The sequence below is a fragment of the Oncorhynchus keta genome, chromosome 10 (assembly GCF_023373465.1).
Source record: "Oncorhynchus keta strain PuntledgeMale-10-30-2019 chromosome 10, Oket_V2, whole genome shotgun sequence".
NCBI lineage: Eukaryota > Metazoa > Chordata > Actinopteri > Salmoniformes > Salmonidae > Oncorhynchus > Oncorhynchus keta.
Window position 1 is genome coordinate 76,259,896 of NC_068430.1, and position 16,049 is coordinate 76,275,944.

The following is a 16,049-nucleotide window of genomic DNA, read 5'->3' on the forward strand; positions in this document are numbered from 1 at the left end:
ATGTGATGGTTTCTCTCTCTAACCAATGCAGTCTCATCTATAGACATGCACAGAACAGATACAATAACCAGGCGACTCAGAGATCCTCTCCACAGTATTAGCATACAGAGACAAATACATTTCAGTCATTTAACAGAGACCCTTATCCAGAGCAATCTACAGGAGCATTATGGGTCATGTGCCTTGCTCAAGGGCACATCAACAGTTTTTCACTTAGGAGGCTCGGGGATTTGAACCAGCGGCCTCGTGGCCACTGGCCCAATACTGCCGCCCCAGTACAGTTGGCGAAGCCAGCAACGATCGAGGTGGTATCTATTAGCATGATGTACATCCAGTACATAGAACAGGTTTGATAAATCAGACACAGAGGTCTTACAGCAGCATCTCAAATGGCACCCTGTTCCCTATTTAGTGCACCACTTTTGACCAGGGTCCATAAGGCTCTGGTGGAAAGTAGTGCACTGTATAGAGAATAGGGCACCATTTGGGACACAATCAAAGAGTCATACAAGGACAGTAGGTGGAATCAGCCATGCTTGAGGTCGTATCTATCTGCAGTATGTCCATGAGAAACCGCTCTCTTGGCTTCGCTTCTGTCACCACCTCAACAAACAGTATGTACAGGTCACGTTGACAGCTGTTGACAATGACAGTATTTCATCTCACAGGGTAAGAAGGAAGTCCTTTGGCACGGCAGGGGTTGAAAAGGAGAAGTCCCTCTTCCAGACAGTACACAGTTCCACCTGTTCCATCCAGATTAAAGTCCAAATCAGTCCCCAGCAGTCTTCTCAGGAACTCTTCTTGCAACAAAACAAATTATCCCTCAATTCTCATTATGACAAAAGTTAATTTCTAATTCCTTTTTAAGGTAGAAGGTCCTCATTCTCACTGTTGAAAGTGTCCAGGTTCCCAATGCTTAGTCAGTTCAACTGAACCTGAACCTAAGTCTATTGATTGTACTATTTGCAGTATGGGTTCCATCTCCCTCTGTGATGCAGTACTGTGATTGATCCACAGGGGGTGCTGTCCTGTCTCAGTCTTGGGGAGCCTGGTTGATCACCTTCTTCTTACGCACCGACACCAGGTCATAGAAGGGGTCCTTGGTGATGCTGGCTCTGTAAAGTGACATATCAGGATGGTGGGTTGTTAATGGTGTTGTGATTGCGTGTGTAGCCTATAAAAGCCCAGCCTAGGCAACATAGAGGAACTACAGTACGTCACTGCCTAGGTCACTGCTCTACCGCTTAAATCAAATACTAAATCATAGTTGGTAAGATGGAGACCACAGAGGTTATTTTTAACGAGTGTCGAACTACCTTCACTAAAACCACTGCAAAGGTTTTGCCTGCAAACTTTGGTTTTGAATCGCGACGTTCTGGAATGTCTGCCTCCTGATTGGTCGGGAGACCCTAGTCACTGTGTTGTCTATCTATCTGTGTGTGTGTGTGTGTGTGTGTGTGTGTGCGTGTGTGTGGTGAAACTGGGAGGAACTATAGGAGGATGGGCTCATTGTAATGGCTGGAATGGAATCAATTGAACGGTATCAAACCCATCAAAACACATGGGAACCACACCTTTGACTCCGTTCCATATATGCCACTCCAGCCAATACAATGAGCGCGTCCTCCTATAGCTCCTCCCGCCAGCCTCCACTGGCGTGTGTGTATTCTCCTGTAGCTCCTCCCACCAGTGTGTTCTTCCATGCGTAGTACCTGATGCTCTCTATCCATGTGTCTCGTTCCTCAGCGGTAGCGGCACAGATCATGTACGACTGGTGTTTCCCCTCCACCACTCTGCCGTCTGTCTCTGTCTTACACGCCTTGATCTTCTGACCCCTGCTGTTGGGGTTATACAGCTCCAGACAGTACTGAGGAACACAGAGAGACAGACAGGAGCAATCAAGTCAATCACACGGAAGGATAAGTAAGGGTGAGTAGTGCGCTCTCACTCTTTCACACACACACACACACTGAAGGATGAGTGTCTAAGGGTATTGTATTCTTACCGGTTTGCGTGCATACACCACCTCTCTCACACACAGGTTCTCCAGAGGGATGATGCCTCTGGGCTCCTTGTCCTGTAGAGAGAGATGAGGATAGAGGAAGGTGTTTAGAGAGGGAGGGATGGATGGAGGGAGTTGCAGTAGAGGATGGAGGGAGGGAGCAAGGAAGGAGGGGTGTGGAGGGATATAACCGATGCAGAGGGAATGTTTTCATTGGACGGGGAAGAGATGGAGGGAATGTTTTCATTGGACGGGGAGGAGAGATGGAGGGATGAAAATCAATAGGGAAGTTGGAAAGGAAGGAAGGAGAAGGAGATGGAGATGAACTTAAAGGAGGAATGGAGAGGTATTGAAAGGGGTCAGTGAGATGGAGAGAAGGATGGGCATAGAGGAGTAGACAGGTAGGAGAGACTTACAGTGGTCTACTCAAAGTAGTAGAGACTTACAATGGTGTACTGAAAATAGTAGAGACTTACAGTGGTCTACTCAAAGTAGCAGAGACTTACAGTGGTGTACTCAAAGTAGCAGAGACTTACAGTGGTCTACTCAAAGTAGTAGAGACTTACAGTGGTCTACTCAAAGTAGCAGAGACTTACAGTGGTCTACTCAAAGTAGCAGAGACTTACAGTGGTCTACTCAAAGTAGTAGAGACTTACAGTGGTCTACTCAAAGTAGCAGAGACTTACAGTGGTCTACTCAAAGTAGCAGAGACTTACAGTGGTGTACTCAAAGTAGCAGAGACTTACAGTGGTCTACTCAAAAGTAGCAGAGACTTACAGTGGTCTACTCAAAGTAGCAGAGACTTACAGTGGTCTACTCAAAGTAGCAGAGACTTACAGTGGTCTACTCAAAGTAGCAGAGACTTACAGTGGTGTACTCAAAGTAGCAGAGACTTACAGTGGTGTACTCAAAGTAGTAGAGACTTACAGTGGTGTACTCAAAGTAGTAGAGACTTACAGTGGTGTACTCAAAGTAGAGACTTACAGTGGTGTACTCAAAGTAGTAGAGACTTACAGTGGTGTACTCAAAGTAGTAGAGGCAGTTGTCAGTCAGGATGAACCATCTCCTCTTCCACGTCTTCACTCTGCCTCCTGACCAACCAAACACACACATCTGACATACTGTAGATATGCTACGGCTTTTGTCTGTTTACTACCTAGACTGCATCCTACTGTTGGTTTGCTCCACTAGACTACAGAGTCGAACAGGAAAGGGTAGTTGTTTAGGGTAGGCTTTTAATGTTCCAGGTTTGAGTTGTAAATCAGCTAATAACATCTCTGGATATCTGTGAAGGGCGGAGCTCCCCAAGGAGCAACAGTATTTAAGAGGTACGTCAGCTAAATGATATCATGACCATGTTGTTGGGTGTCTCACCTAGTTTGAGGAGCCATCCCTCCCTGTCGGGGTTGAAGAAGGTGTGGGTCAGGTCATTCCCATCATCCTCTGGGATTTTAAAGGGCTCGTTCCTGATGCTGTCGTACAGTTTCTGAAGAGGGAGACAGCAGAGAAGCCAGCTGATGAAGTAAGGGCCATTTCCTGGTTTGACATACATTATGCTTAGTTTTTATACAACTACATTTTTCCACTGCTATCAAGGTAGAATTCAAACCAATCAAACCAAACCCCATAGCTACATAGCGGCAGATCCCAATACTTCAGGGTCATGTGACCTATATGAACACTGTGAATGGCCGGTGTGTCTTACCATACACATCTCATTGGTCAACCAACTACTACTTCCTGATGATGTGACCTATGTGGCCTCTCTGATTGGCTGCTGTGTCTCACCATGAACATCTCATTGGTCAATGAACTACTACTTCCTGATGATGTGACCTATGTGGCCTCTCTGATTGGATGTCTCACCGTGAGCAGCTCATTGGGCAGGTCCCCTCCGTTGTTGATGCCTCTGTTCATAGAGATGAATCTCTCTAGAGGGGTCTTGTCCTTCACGTTGGGGTTGTGGAGGCTGGTGTTCAACATGATGATGGCAAACGACAGGATGTAACAGGTGTCTGAGGGAACACAGAGAAATGTAGACATTATACACAGTTTAAATTGTGATTTCAGGGGAATGAGAACACATACAGTACACACACACACACACACACACACACACACACACACACACACACACACACACACACACACACACACACACACACACACACACACCTGTAGACTGAAAGACTTCAGCGTTACAGTCACAGTAGCGAGTGGTTACACCACACACACACACACACACACACACACACACACACACACACACACACACACACACACACACACACACACCTGTAGACTGAAAGACTTCCGCGTTACAGTCACAGTAGCGTGTGGCGAAGGTTTCCATCATGCGGTCAATCTTCTGAGCCTCGCCGGGCAGACGGAAACTCCACAGGAACTGCCTGAGACATACAGACAGACATTCAGACAGGGGGTTCAGACCAGTCAGGCTCACAGAGCTCCTGTGTTCTGCCTTCAGACTACAACTTCAGCCCAAGTCATCTACAGTTATTTGACCAAATGTATTCTGTCATTTTAACATAGCTGAGAATTGAAAGGTTAGTTGATGAACAGCCCGTCAACCTACCTCAGTGCCTGTACCAGGTTGAGGTCTGAGAACTCATGGAGGTCCACAAAGGCTTTCAGCGTCTGGAGGTGGAGGTCTTCTCTGTAAAGACACAAGCAGATTGAGCAGACTGAGAGACACGAACTACAAGAGCTATCATATTATTATTATTGATTTGAATTCACTGTCTCCCAACTCCTCGAAAATCTCCCCCTTTGTCCTCTCTCCACAGCCATCGGCGCTTCATCACCATCATCATCATCATCATCATCATCATCATCATCATCATCATCATCATCATCATCATCATCATCATCATCATCATCATCACCACCATAATCAGCACCATCACCATCATCAATACCATCATCATCACCACCACCATCATCATCATCATCACCACCACCACCATCAACATCACCACCACCACCACCATCATCATCATCATCACCATCACCATCATCATCACCATCACCACCACCATCATCATGTCCCTACTGTACCTCTCTCCCAGGTAGTCTCCAATAGCAGTCTTATTGAGCCCCTCCTCCTTGTAAAGGAACTCTGCTATTGGCTGAGGGTTCCTCTCCAGAAGCTTGTTCTCTACTAGGTAGTTTATACCCTAGAATGATTTAAAACAGACATCAATTAACCAATACATCACCCAGTCAATTAGACAATCAGTCAGTCAGATACTATAAAACACTTTAAATATAACACTTTTATTTAGCTTTTACAGTGATAAGAGTGAGTAACACACACACCGGCCTTCTGATCTGTGATTGGTTGTTAAATGCTGTTGTTTGTCTTGTTTCAGAATGAGCTCACAGATTCCATCTGTTTGACTAGACTTCCTAAAAGCTTGAGACGGAATTAGGGCACCGTTTATAAAAAATTCACTATTCCTTAAAACTCAATATCTCTTCCTCTTTCTCATCAGCACTGTAACTGAGGGGAAAAGTTACATTCTGTGTCAATAGTCAACTGTTGTAAATAGCTTTAGCCACTAGAGCAGTGGTCACCAACCCTAGTCCTGGTGATCTACTGGTTGTAAATAGCTTTAGCCACTAGAGCAGTGGTCACCAACCCTAGTCCTGGTGATCTACTGGTTGTAAATAGCTTTAGCCACTAGAACAGTGGTCACCAACCCTAGTCTTGGTGATCTCCTGGATGTAAATAGCATTAGCCACTAGAGCAGTGGTCACCAACCCTAGTCTTGGTGATCTACTGGTTGTAAATAGCTTTAGCCACTAGAGCAGTGGTCACCAACCCTAGTCTTGGTGATCTACTGGTTGTAAATAGCTTTAGCCACTAGAGCAGTGGTCACCAACCCTAGTCTTGGTGATCTACTGGTTGTAAATAGCTTTAGCCACTAGAGCAGTGGTCACCAACCCTAGTCTTGGTGATCTACTGGTTGTAAATAGCTTTAGCCACTAGAGCAGTGGTCACCAACCCTAGTCTTGGTGATCTACTGGTTGTAAATAGCTTTAGCCACTAGAGCAGTGGTCACCAACCCTAGTCTTGGTGATCTACTGGTTGTAAATAGCTTTAGCCACTAGAGCAGTGGTCACCAACCCTAGTCTTGGTGATCTACTGGTTGTAAATAGCTTTAGCCACTAGAGCAGTGGTCACCAACCCTAGTCTTGGTGATCTACTGGATGTAAATAGCTTTAGCCACTAGAGCAGTGGTCACCCACCCTAGTCTTGGTGATCTACTGGTTGTAAATAGCTTTAGCCACTAGAGCAGTGGTCACCAACCATAGTCTTGGTGATCTACTGGTTGTAAATAGCTTTAGCCACTAGAGCAGTGGTCACCAACCCTAGTCTTGGTGATCTACTGGTTGTAAATAGCTTTAGCCACTAGAGCAGTGGTCACCAACCCTAGTCTTGGTGATCTACTGGTTGTAAATAGCTTTAGCCACTAGAGCAGTGGTCACCAACCCTAGTCTTGGTGATCTACTGGATGTAAATAGCTTTAGCCACTAGAGCAGTGGTCACCCACCCTAGTCTTGGTGATCTACTGGTTGTAAATAGCTTTAGCCACTAGAGCAGTGGTCACCAACCCTAGTCTTGGTGATCTACTGGATGTAAATAGCATTAGCCACTAGAGCAGTGGTCACCAACCCTAGTCTTGGAGAACTACTGGATGTAAATAGCTTTAGACATTAGAGCAGTGGTCACCAACCCTAGTCTTGGAGAGCTACTGGATGTAAATAGCATTAGCCACTAGAGCAGTGGTCACCAACCCTAGTCTTGGAGAACTACTGGATGTAAATAGCTTTAGACATTAGAGCAGTGGTCACCAACCCTAGTCTTGGTGATCTACTGGATGTAAATAGCATTAGCCACTAGAGCAGTGGTCACCAACCCTAGTCTTGTAGAACTACTGGATGTAAATAGCATTAGCCACTAGAGCAGTGGTCACCAACCCTAGTCTTCTACTGGAGAACATTACTGGATGGTAAATGGAGAACTACTTGGTTGCCACTAGAGCAGTGGTCACCAACCCTAGTCTTGGAGAGCTACTGGATGTAAATAGCATTAGCCACTAGAGCAGTGGTCACCAACCCTAGTCTTGGAGAACTACTGGATGTAAATAGCATTAGCCACTAGAGCAGTGGTCACCAACCCTAGTCTTGGTGATCTACTGGATGTAAATAGCATTAGCCACTAGAGCAGTGGTCACCAACCCTAGTCTTGGTGATCTACTGGATGTAAATAGCATTAGCCACTAGAGCAGTGGTCACCAACCCTAGTCTTGGTGATCTACTGGTTGTAAATAGCTTTAGACATTAGAGCAGTGGTCACCCACCCTAGTCTTGGTGATCTACTGGTTGTAAATAGCTTTAGACATTAGAGCAGTGGTCACCAACCCTAGTCTTGGTGATCTACTGGATGTAAATAGCATTAGCCACTAGAGCAGTGGTCACCAACCCTAGTCTTGAGGGAGCTAGTGGTAAGTACAGGGTTTTGCACCAGACCAGCAGTAACACACGATTTAACTTCAGACATCACCTGACATTCCACCAATGTCTTTCCCTGACTCAGATAGCTGGTATTCTTTACCTAACTCTGTATCTAGTCCAGGAGAATAGAAGGTAACGGGTGACAACAGATGCATGTTGTGAGATGGTTGTCATAGCTATGAACTATGATGCTGTGGTTGAACTTTAACCACAGTGCGTTGTCTTGATGAGACACACACAAGGCATTGCTGCTGTTATGAGAGATGCATCTTCCTGTCAAAAAGGAAGCCCATAGCGGAGCCTCTGATTGACCTGAGAAGGTGGCACAACACACACACACACACACACACACACACACACACACACACACACACACACACACACACACACACACACACACACACACACACACACACACACACACACACACACACACACACAAACCACTTTCCTGTGTCCAAACATTCAAAGGTGATATGAGTGGACTGTACCACCCTCTCAGACTAAACCTTGTAAGAATTGAGGAAAAAATTCATAATTTGTTCCAGCCACAACCTACCTATACAGAGCTGTGGTTCATAGGTCAAGTATGATGTCATCATGGCTTCAGTGTGTCTGTGTAGGTGTGTACTTACTTGTAGGTGGTCTCACATGCTCCTAACCCCCTCCAACATTTCCTCCCCCCACACAGAGGGGACAGGATGCGGTTTGCTCTCGCTACTCTCCTCCCCTCTCTCTCTCACGATGACAGACCATTTGTTCACTCACCTTTTTAGGGTCCATGTTGAATTTCTTCTTCCCGCTTGAGAACTGCTTTCCTTTCTCAAGGACTTTGCTGCATAGAGAGAAACCAGATAACAGAATAACTTCTTAACCAATGACCTTTTAAACAAACACGATGCAGTGAAGTAGGTCGGTGTCATTCATTGTCTGGGTTGTTCGCTACAGGACAGGAAATTAGAAGACATGTTCAACTAGTGAAGAAGTGATTCATCAGCAAAGAATTATACATTCAGAAAAGATGACCACATAGTTAATAAAGGACAACACATGTAAAGGATGGATAAGGAATGAACAGGGACTGATTAGGGAATGAATAGGGGGTGAATAGGGAATGAATAGGGGGTGAGCAGGCTATGAATAGGGGGTGAATAGGGAATGAATAGGGGGTGAGCAGGCTATGAATAGGGGGTGAATATGGAATGAATAGGGGGTGAGCAGGCTATGAATAGGGGGTGAATATGGAATGAATAGGGGGTGAATATGGAATGAATAGGGGTGAGCAGGCTATGAATGGGGGTGAATAGGGAATGAATAGGGGTGAATATGGAATGAATAGGGGGTGAGCAGGCTATGAATAGGGGGTGAATAGGGAATGAATAGGGGGTGAGCAGGCTATGAATAGGGGGTGATTAGGGGGTGAGCAGGCTATGAATTGGGGGTGATAGGGATGAATATGAATTGGGGGTGAGCAGGCTATGAAGCAGGCTATGAATAGGGAATGAATAGGGGTGAGCAGGCTATGAATGGGGGTGAATAGGGAATGAATAGGGGGTGAGCAGGCTATGAATAGGGGGTGGGGTGAATATGGGGTGAATAGGGGTGAATATGAGAATGAATAGGGGGTGAGTAGGGGGTGAGTAGGGAATGAATAAGGGTTGAGCAGGCTATGAACAGGGGGTGAGCAGGCTATGAATTGGGGGTGATTAGGGAATGAATAGGGGGTGAGCAGGCTATGAATAGGGGGTGAGCAGGCTATGAATATGGAGTGAATAGGGGGTGAATAGGGGTTGAGCAGGCTATGAATAGGGGGTGAATAGGGGGTGAGTAGGGAATGAATAGGGTTGAGCAGGCTATGAATAGGGGGTGAGCAGGTTATGAATAGGGGGTGAGCAGGCTATGAATAGGGAATGAATAGGGATTGAGCAGGCTATGAATAGGGGTGATTAGGGAATGAATAGGGAATGCACAAGCCTAATGGTTAAAAAGAAGAATAGTGATAATGGTTAAGGAAGAATAAAAGATTAAAGACCACTCACTTCTCCTCTGTAGACTCAAAGTCTTGAACTTCAGCCATGACTTTGTCAATCTCCATCTTTAGCTTCTGGAAAAGGATGTTCAGACAAGGGTGATTCATAGACCATAGACCTGTGTGTGTGTGTGTGTGTGTGTGTGTGTGTGTGTGTGTGTGTGTGTGTGTGTGTGTGTGTGTGTGTGTGTGTGTGTGTGTGTGTGTGTGTGTGTGTGTGTGTGTGTGTGTGTGTGTGTGTGTGTTTACCTGGATGTCCTCCAGCAGGTCTCTCTTATGCATCTTCATGCTCTCAATCTCCAACCTCTCATCTGCAGTGAAATCTGAAGACACTGTAGTGGAGACACGACAACAGGAGGGTTATTATCTGAAGACACTGTAGTGGAGACACGACAACAGGAGGGTTATTATCTGAAGACACTGTAGTGGAGACACGACAACAGGAGGGTTATTATCTGAAGACACTGTAGTGGAGACACGACAACAGGAGGGTTATTATCTGAAGACACTGTAGTGGAGACACGACAACAGGAGGGTTATTATCTGAAGACACTGTAGTGGAGACACGACAACAGGAGGGTTATTATCTGAAGACACTGTAGTGGAGACACGACAACAGGAGGGTTATTATCTGAAGACACTGTAGTGGAGACATGACAACAGGAGGGTTATTATCTGAAGACACTGTAGTGGAGACATGACAACAGGAGGGTTATTATCTGAAGACACTGTAGTGGAGACATGACAACAGGAGGGTTATTATCTGAAGACACTGTAGTGGAGACACGACAACAGGAGGGTTATTATCTGAAGACACTGTAGTGGAGACACGACAACAGGAGGGTTATTATCTGAAGACACTGTAGTGGAGACATGACAACAGGAGGGTTATTATCTGAAGACACTGTAGTGGAGACATGACAACAGGAGGGTTATTATCTGAAGACACTGTAGTGGAGACATGACAACAGGAGGGTTATTATCTGAAGACACTGTAGTGGAGACACGACAACAGGAAGGTTATTATCTGAAGACACTGTAGTGGAGACATGACAACAGGAGGGTTATTATCTGAAGACACTGTAGTGGAGACATGACAACAGGAGGGTTATTATCTGAAGACACTGTAGTGGAGACACGACAACAGGAGGGTTATTATCTGAAGACACTGTAGTGGAGACATGACAACAGGAGGGTTATTATCTGAAGACACTGTAGTGGAGACACGACAACAGGAGGGTTATTATCTGAAGACACTGTAGTGGAGACACGACAACAGGAGGGTTATTATCTGAAGACACTGTAGTGGAGACACGACAACAGGAGGGTTATTATCTGAAGACACTGTAGTGGAGACACGACAACAGGAGGGTTATTATCTGAAGACACTGTAGTGGAGACACGACCACAGGAGAAGAGAAGGAGAGAAGAGATGGAGGAAGAGAAGTAGAGAAGAGATGGAGGAAGAGAAGGAGAGAAGAGATGGAGGAAGAGAAGGAGAGAAGAGATGGAGGAAGAGAAGGAGAGAAGAGAAGGAGAGAAGAGATGGAGGAAGAGAAGTAGAGAAGAGATGGAGGAAGAGAAGTAGAGAAGAGATGGAGGAAGAGAAGTAGAGAAGAGATGAAGGAAGAGAAGGAGAGAAGAGATGGAGGAAGAGAAGGAGAGAAGAGATGGAGGAAGAGAAGGAGAGAAGAGAAGTAGAGAAGAGATGGAGGAAGAGAAGTAGAGAAGAGGTGGAGGAAGAGAAGTAGAGAAGAGATGGAGGAAGAGAAGGAGAGAAGAGATGGAGGAAGAGAAGGAGAGAAGAGATGGAGGAAGAGAAGGAGAGAAGAGATGGAGGAAGAGAAGGAGAGAAGAGAAGTAGAGAAGAGATGGAGGAAGAGAAGGAGAGAAGAGAAGTAGAGAAGAGATGGAGGAAGGAGAGAAGAGAAGGAGAGAAGAGAAGGAGAGAAGAGAAGGAGAGAAGAGATGGAGGAAGAGAAGGAGAGAAGAGATGGAGGAAGAGAAGGAGAGAAGAGAAGTAGAGAAGAGAAGGAGAGAAGAGATGGAGGAAGAGAAGGAGAGAAGAGATGGAGGAAGAGAAGGAGAGAAGAGATGGAGGAAGAGAAGGAGAGAAGAGATGGAGGAAGAGAAGGAGAGAAGAGATGGAGGAAGAGAAGTAGAGAAGAGATGGAGGAAGAGAAGGAGAGAAGAGAAGGAGAGAAGAGATGGAGGAAGAGAAGGAGAGAAGAGATGGAGGAAGAGAAGGAGAGAAGAGAAGGAGAGAAGAGATGGAGGAAGAGAAGGAGAGAAGAGAAGGAGGAAGAGATGGAGGAAGAGAAGGAGAGAAGAGAAGAGAGAAGAGATGGAGGAAGAGATGGAGGAAGAGAAGGAGAGAAGAGAGAGAGGAAGAGAAGAGAGAAGAGATGGAGGAAGAGAAGGAGAGAAGAGATGGAGGAAGAGAAGAGAGAGAAGAGATGGAGGAGAAGAGAAGATGAAGAGAAGAGAAGTAGAGAGAGATGGAGGAAGAAGGAGAGAAGAGATGGAGGAAGAGAAGGAGAGAAGAGATGGAGGAAGAGAAGGAGAGAAGAGATGGAGGAAGAGAAGTAGAGAAGAGATGGAGGAAGAGAAGAGAGGAGAAGAGATGGAGGAAGAGAAGGAGAGAAGAGATGGAGGAAGAGAAGGAGAGAAGAGATGGAGGAAGAGAAGAGAGAGAAGAGATGGAGAAGAAGAAGAGATGGAGAGATGGAGAGAAGAGATGGAGGAAGAGAAGGAGAGAAGAGAAGTAGAGAAGAGATGGAGGAAGAGAAGGAGAGAAGAGATGGAGGAAGAGAAGGAGAGAAGAGATGGAGGAAGAGAAGGAGAGAAGAGATGGAGGAAGAGAAGGAGAGAAGAGATGGAGGAAGAGAAGGAGAGAAGAGATGGAGGAAGAGAAGGAGAGAAGAGATGGAGGAAGAGAAGGAGAGAAGAGATGGAGGAAGAGAAGGAGAGAAGAGATGGAGGAAGAAGTAGAGAAGAGAGAGAAGAGAAGGAGTAGAGAAGAGAAGGAGAGAAGAGATGGAGGAAGAGAAGGAGAGAAGAGATGGAGGAAGAGAAGGAGAGAAGAGATGGAGGAAGAGAAGAGAGAAGAGATGGAGGAAGAGAAGGAGAGAAGAGATGGAGGAAGAGAAGGAGAGAAGAGATGGAGGAAGAGAAGTAGAGAAGAGATGGAGGAAGAGAAGGAGAAGAGATGGAGGAAGAGAGAAGAAGAGGAAGAAGGAGAGAAGAGATGGAGGAAGAGAAGGAGAGAAGAGATGGAGGAAGAGAAGAGAGAGAAGAGAAGGAGAGAAGAGAAGGAGAGAAGAGAAGAGAGAGAGGAAGAGATGGAGGAAGAGAAGGAGAGAAGAGATGGAGAAGAGAGAGATGAGAGAAGAGATGGAGGAAGAGAAGGAGAGAAGAGATGGAGGAAGAGAAGGAGAGAAGAGATGGAGGAAGAGAAGGAGAGAAGAGATGGAGGAAGAGAAGGAGAGAAGAGATGGAGGAAGAGAAGGAGAGAAGAGATGGAGGAAGAGAAGGAGAGAAGAGAAGGAGAGAAGAGATGGAGAAGAGAAGGAGAGAAGAGATGGAGGAAGAGAAGGAGAGAAGAGATGGAGGAAGAGAAGTAGAGAAGAGATGGAGGAAGAGAAGGAGAGAAGAGATGGAGGAAGAGAAGGAGAGAAGAGATGGAGGAAGAGAAGTAGAGAAGAGATGGAGGAAGAGAAGGAGAGAAGAGATGGAGGAAGAGATGGAGAGAAGAGAAGGAGAGAAGAGATGGAGGAAGAGAAGGAGAGAAGAGAAGGAGAGAAGAGAAGTAGAGAAGAGATGGAGGAAGAGAAGGAGAGAAGGAGAGAAGAGAAGTAGAGAAGAGATGGAGGAAGAGAAGGAGAGAAGAGAAGGAGAGAAGAGATGGAGGAAGAGAAGGAGAGAAGAGATGGAGGAAGAGAAGGAGAGAAGAGATGGAGGAAGAGAAGGAGAGAAGAGATGGAGGAAGAGAAGGAGAGAAGAGATGGAGGAAGAGAAGGAGAGAAGAGAAGTAGAAGAGATGGAGGAAGAGAAGGAGAGAAGAGAAGTAGAGAAGAGATGGAGGAAGAGAAGGAGAGAAGAGAAGTAGAGAAGAGATGGAGGAAGAGAAGGAGAGAAGAGAAGTAGAGAAGAGATGGAGGAAGAGAAGGAGAGAAGAGATGGAGGAAGAGAAGGAGAGAAGAGATGGAGGAAGAGAAGGAGAGAAGAGATGGAGGAAGAGAAGAGAGAGAAGAGATGGAGGAAGAGAAGGAGAGAAGAGATGGAGGAAGAGAAGTAGAGAAGAAGAGATGGAGGAAAGAAGGAGAAGAAGAGAAGGAGAGAAGAGAAGTAGAGAAGAGATGGAGGAAGAGAAGGAGAGAAGAGATGGAGGAAGAGAAGGAGAGAAGAGATGGAGGAAGAGAAGGAGAGAAGAGAAGGAGGAAGAGAAGGAGAGAAGAGATGGAGGAAGAGAAGGAGAGAAGAGAAGGAGAGAAGAAGAGAGTAGAGAAGAGATGGAGGAAGAGAAGGAGAGAAGAGAAGTAGAGAAGAGAAGTAGAGAAGAGATGGAGGAAGAGAAGGAGAGAAGAGAAGTAGAGAAGAGATGTAGAGAAGAGATGGAGGAAGAGAAGGAGAGAAGAGAAGTAGAGAAGAGAAGTAGAGAAGAGATGGAGGAAGAGAAGGAGAGAAGAGAAGGAGAGAAGAGATGGAGGAAGAGAAGGAGAGAAGAGAAGTAGAGAAGAGATGGAGGAAGAGAAGTAGAGAAGAGAAGTAGAGAAGAGAAGGAGGAAGAGGGAGGATTGAAAAGGAAGAGGAGAAAGAGGAGAAGAAGAAGAATATGAGGAGGATGATGACAAAAGAAGAGGAGGACAATGGAGGAGGAAGAGGAAGAAGCGTCCGTTCAGAAGCACCAGAAGTCCACAACATATCATCAGATGGCCGACAGTTAAAAACAAATCCCTGTTACGTACATCTGCAAGATAATCTGAACCAAATGAAAAGCACGTTACAGGCAAACCACTGAACCGGCCACAGGAGAGATTTAGCATCAAATGAACTGGAAGAAGGCCAGAATATGACTAGTATCGTTCATAGGAACGATACCAGTCATCACCACAAGCCATTCAGATACAGCACACAGGTATCCCATCACATTGTGTTTCTCTCTTTCACAACCCTTCATCCCACAACTGTCTGTCTATACTCCCACCTGATGAGCTCTCGGCTCCTAACTTTGTGTGTGGTATGCAAATGCGCGAGCTACTGTGTTAATGCAATAGTGAATGTGATATTACCCAGTTCAGTTATAGCAGGCTAGATATCCATACACACCATGTGGCAGTGTTTTCTATGTGTTGGTGAAGCTGTGAAAAGTAATGCATTAGGAGGAATATAAAAGAACTGCAAAGAGCTTCTAACCAAACTCACGTTGTTTATCTTCATCCAAGCATGGCAACCATGAGCCATGGTTGGGGGGGGGGTGCGGCGTGTGTGCGTGCGTGGGTGCGTGTGTGTGTGTGTTTGTGTGTAGGCATGCATCCATGCGAACCAGAGGAGGGTGTTGGCTCTAACTTAAGAGGTTAAAGAAAAATATCAACAAGCAGCAGTTTTGGTTAGTTAGTGTTAGATATGGGTTATTATACTGCTGTTAAACAGCTAACCACTAGTTCTCTGTTCTACAGCCTTCATACAGCCTGTAATATGACCCGAAACTCACACACTGACATGACCAAAATACTATTTAGCTTCAAAATAATCTGTGTAACTCCATGAAATTAAGTTTTGGGATGACATATTTATGTAATCATTTACAATGCTTTTTAACAAGAAATGCAATTTAGCTACATAATAACCTTGTTTGTATCTCAAGGAAATGACGTTTGGAGATGCTTAATTTATGTAACACATAATCAAACAAGCCAGGTCCCAGACATGTCTGTGCTGTTGTCAACTCATGGCTATAGCATGGCAATGAGTGACAAGGACTTGGTATGATACCATTCCCCTTTCTGTCAAACAGACTGTCACTCGGGCTACAATAAGTCCTCCATCCTTTTAGGTGTCATGACAACTGAGCATGAAGTAGTCGTTCATTCATCAAGGTGTTACCATTCCCCTTTCTGTCATGATCACTGTAGTCGTTCATTCATCAAGGTGTTACTATTCCCCTTTCTGTCAGTGATCACTGTCATGATCACTGTACCATTCCCCTTTCTGTCATGATCACTGTAGTCGTTCATTCATCAAGGTGTTACCATTCCCCTTTCTGTCATGATCACTGTCAGTCGTTCATTCATCAAGGTTCATTCATCACTGTAGTCGTTCATTCATCAAGGTGTTACCATTCCCCTTTCTGTCATGATCACTGTAGTCGTTCATTCATCAAGGTGTTACCATTCCCCTTTCTGTCATGATCACTCATTCATAGTTACCATTCCCCTTTCGTTCATTCATCAAGGTGTTACCATTCCCCTTTCTGTCATG

At 45.4% G+C, this 16,049-nt stretch overlaps 1 protein-coding gene and 1 long non-coding RNA gene across 5 annotated transcripts in view; one reads left to right on the forward strand and one right to left on the reverse strand.

Moving 5' to 3' along the window:
- Positions 1 to 83: 83 nt before the first annotated feature.
- The window catches only part of cyth4b (cytohesin 4b), a 16,820-nt gene continuing 854 nt past the window's right edge, over positions 84 to 16,049 (reverse strand). The window contains exons 2-13 of the mRNA XM_052527975.1: positions 9,819 to 9,901; positions 9,580 to 9,644; positions 8,309 to 8,375; positions 5,078 to 5,196; positions 4,596 to 4,676; positions 4,298 to 4,410; positions 3,869 to 4,017; positions 3,377 to 3,488; positions 3,017 to 3,093; positions 2,006 to 2,077; positions 1,713 to 1,867; positions 84 to 1,115 (exon numbers count right to left, since the gene is read on the reverse strand). Coding sequence (XP_052383935.1) covers positions 1,034 to 1,115; positions 1,713 to 1,867; positions 2,006 to 2,077; positions 3,017 to 3,093; positions 3,377 to 3,488; positions 3,869 to 4,017; positions 4,298 to 4,410; positions 4,596 to 4,676; positions 5,078 to 5,196; positions 8,309 to 8,375; positions 9,580 to 9,644; positions 9,819 to 9,901 — 1,175 coding nt within the window. The 3' untranslated portion in view covers positions 84 to 1,033. The remainder of the gene's footprint in view (positions 1,116 to 1,712; positions 1,868 to 2,005; positions 2,078 to 3,016; positions 3,094 to 3,376; positions 3,489 to 3,868; positions 4,018 to 4,297; positions 4,411 to 4,595; positions 4,677 to 5,077; positions 5,197 to 8,308; positions 8,376 to 9,579; positions 9,645 to 9,818; positions 9,902 to 16,049) is intronic.
- LOC127932383 (uncharacterized) lies at positions 9,908 to 13,809 on the forward strand. 4 transcript variants are annotated; one of them, XR_008145064.1, is made up of 3 exons: positions 9,908 to 10,104; positions 10,589 to 11,302; positions 13,634 to 13,809. It is a non-coding gene; the product is annotated as an uncharacterized LOC127932383 (long non-coding RNA). The 4 variants fall into 4 exon arrangements; XR_008145066.1 differs by having other exon boundaries at positions 10,015 to 10,148; XR_008145063.1 differs by having other exon boundaries at positions 10,072 to 10,544.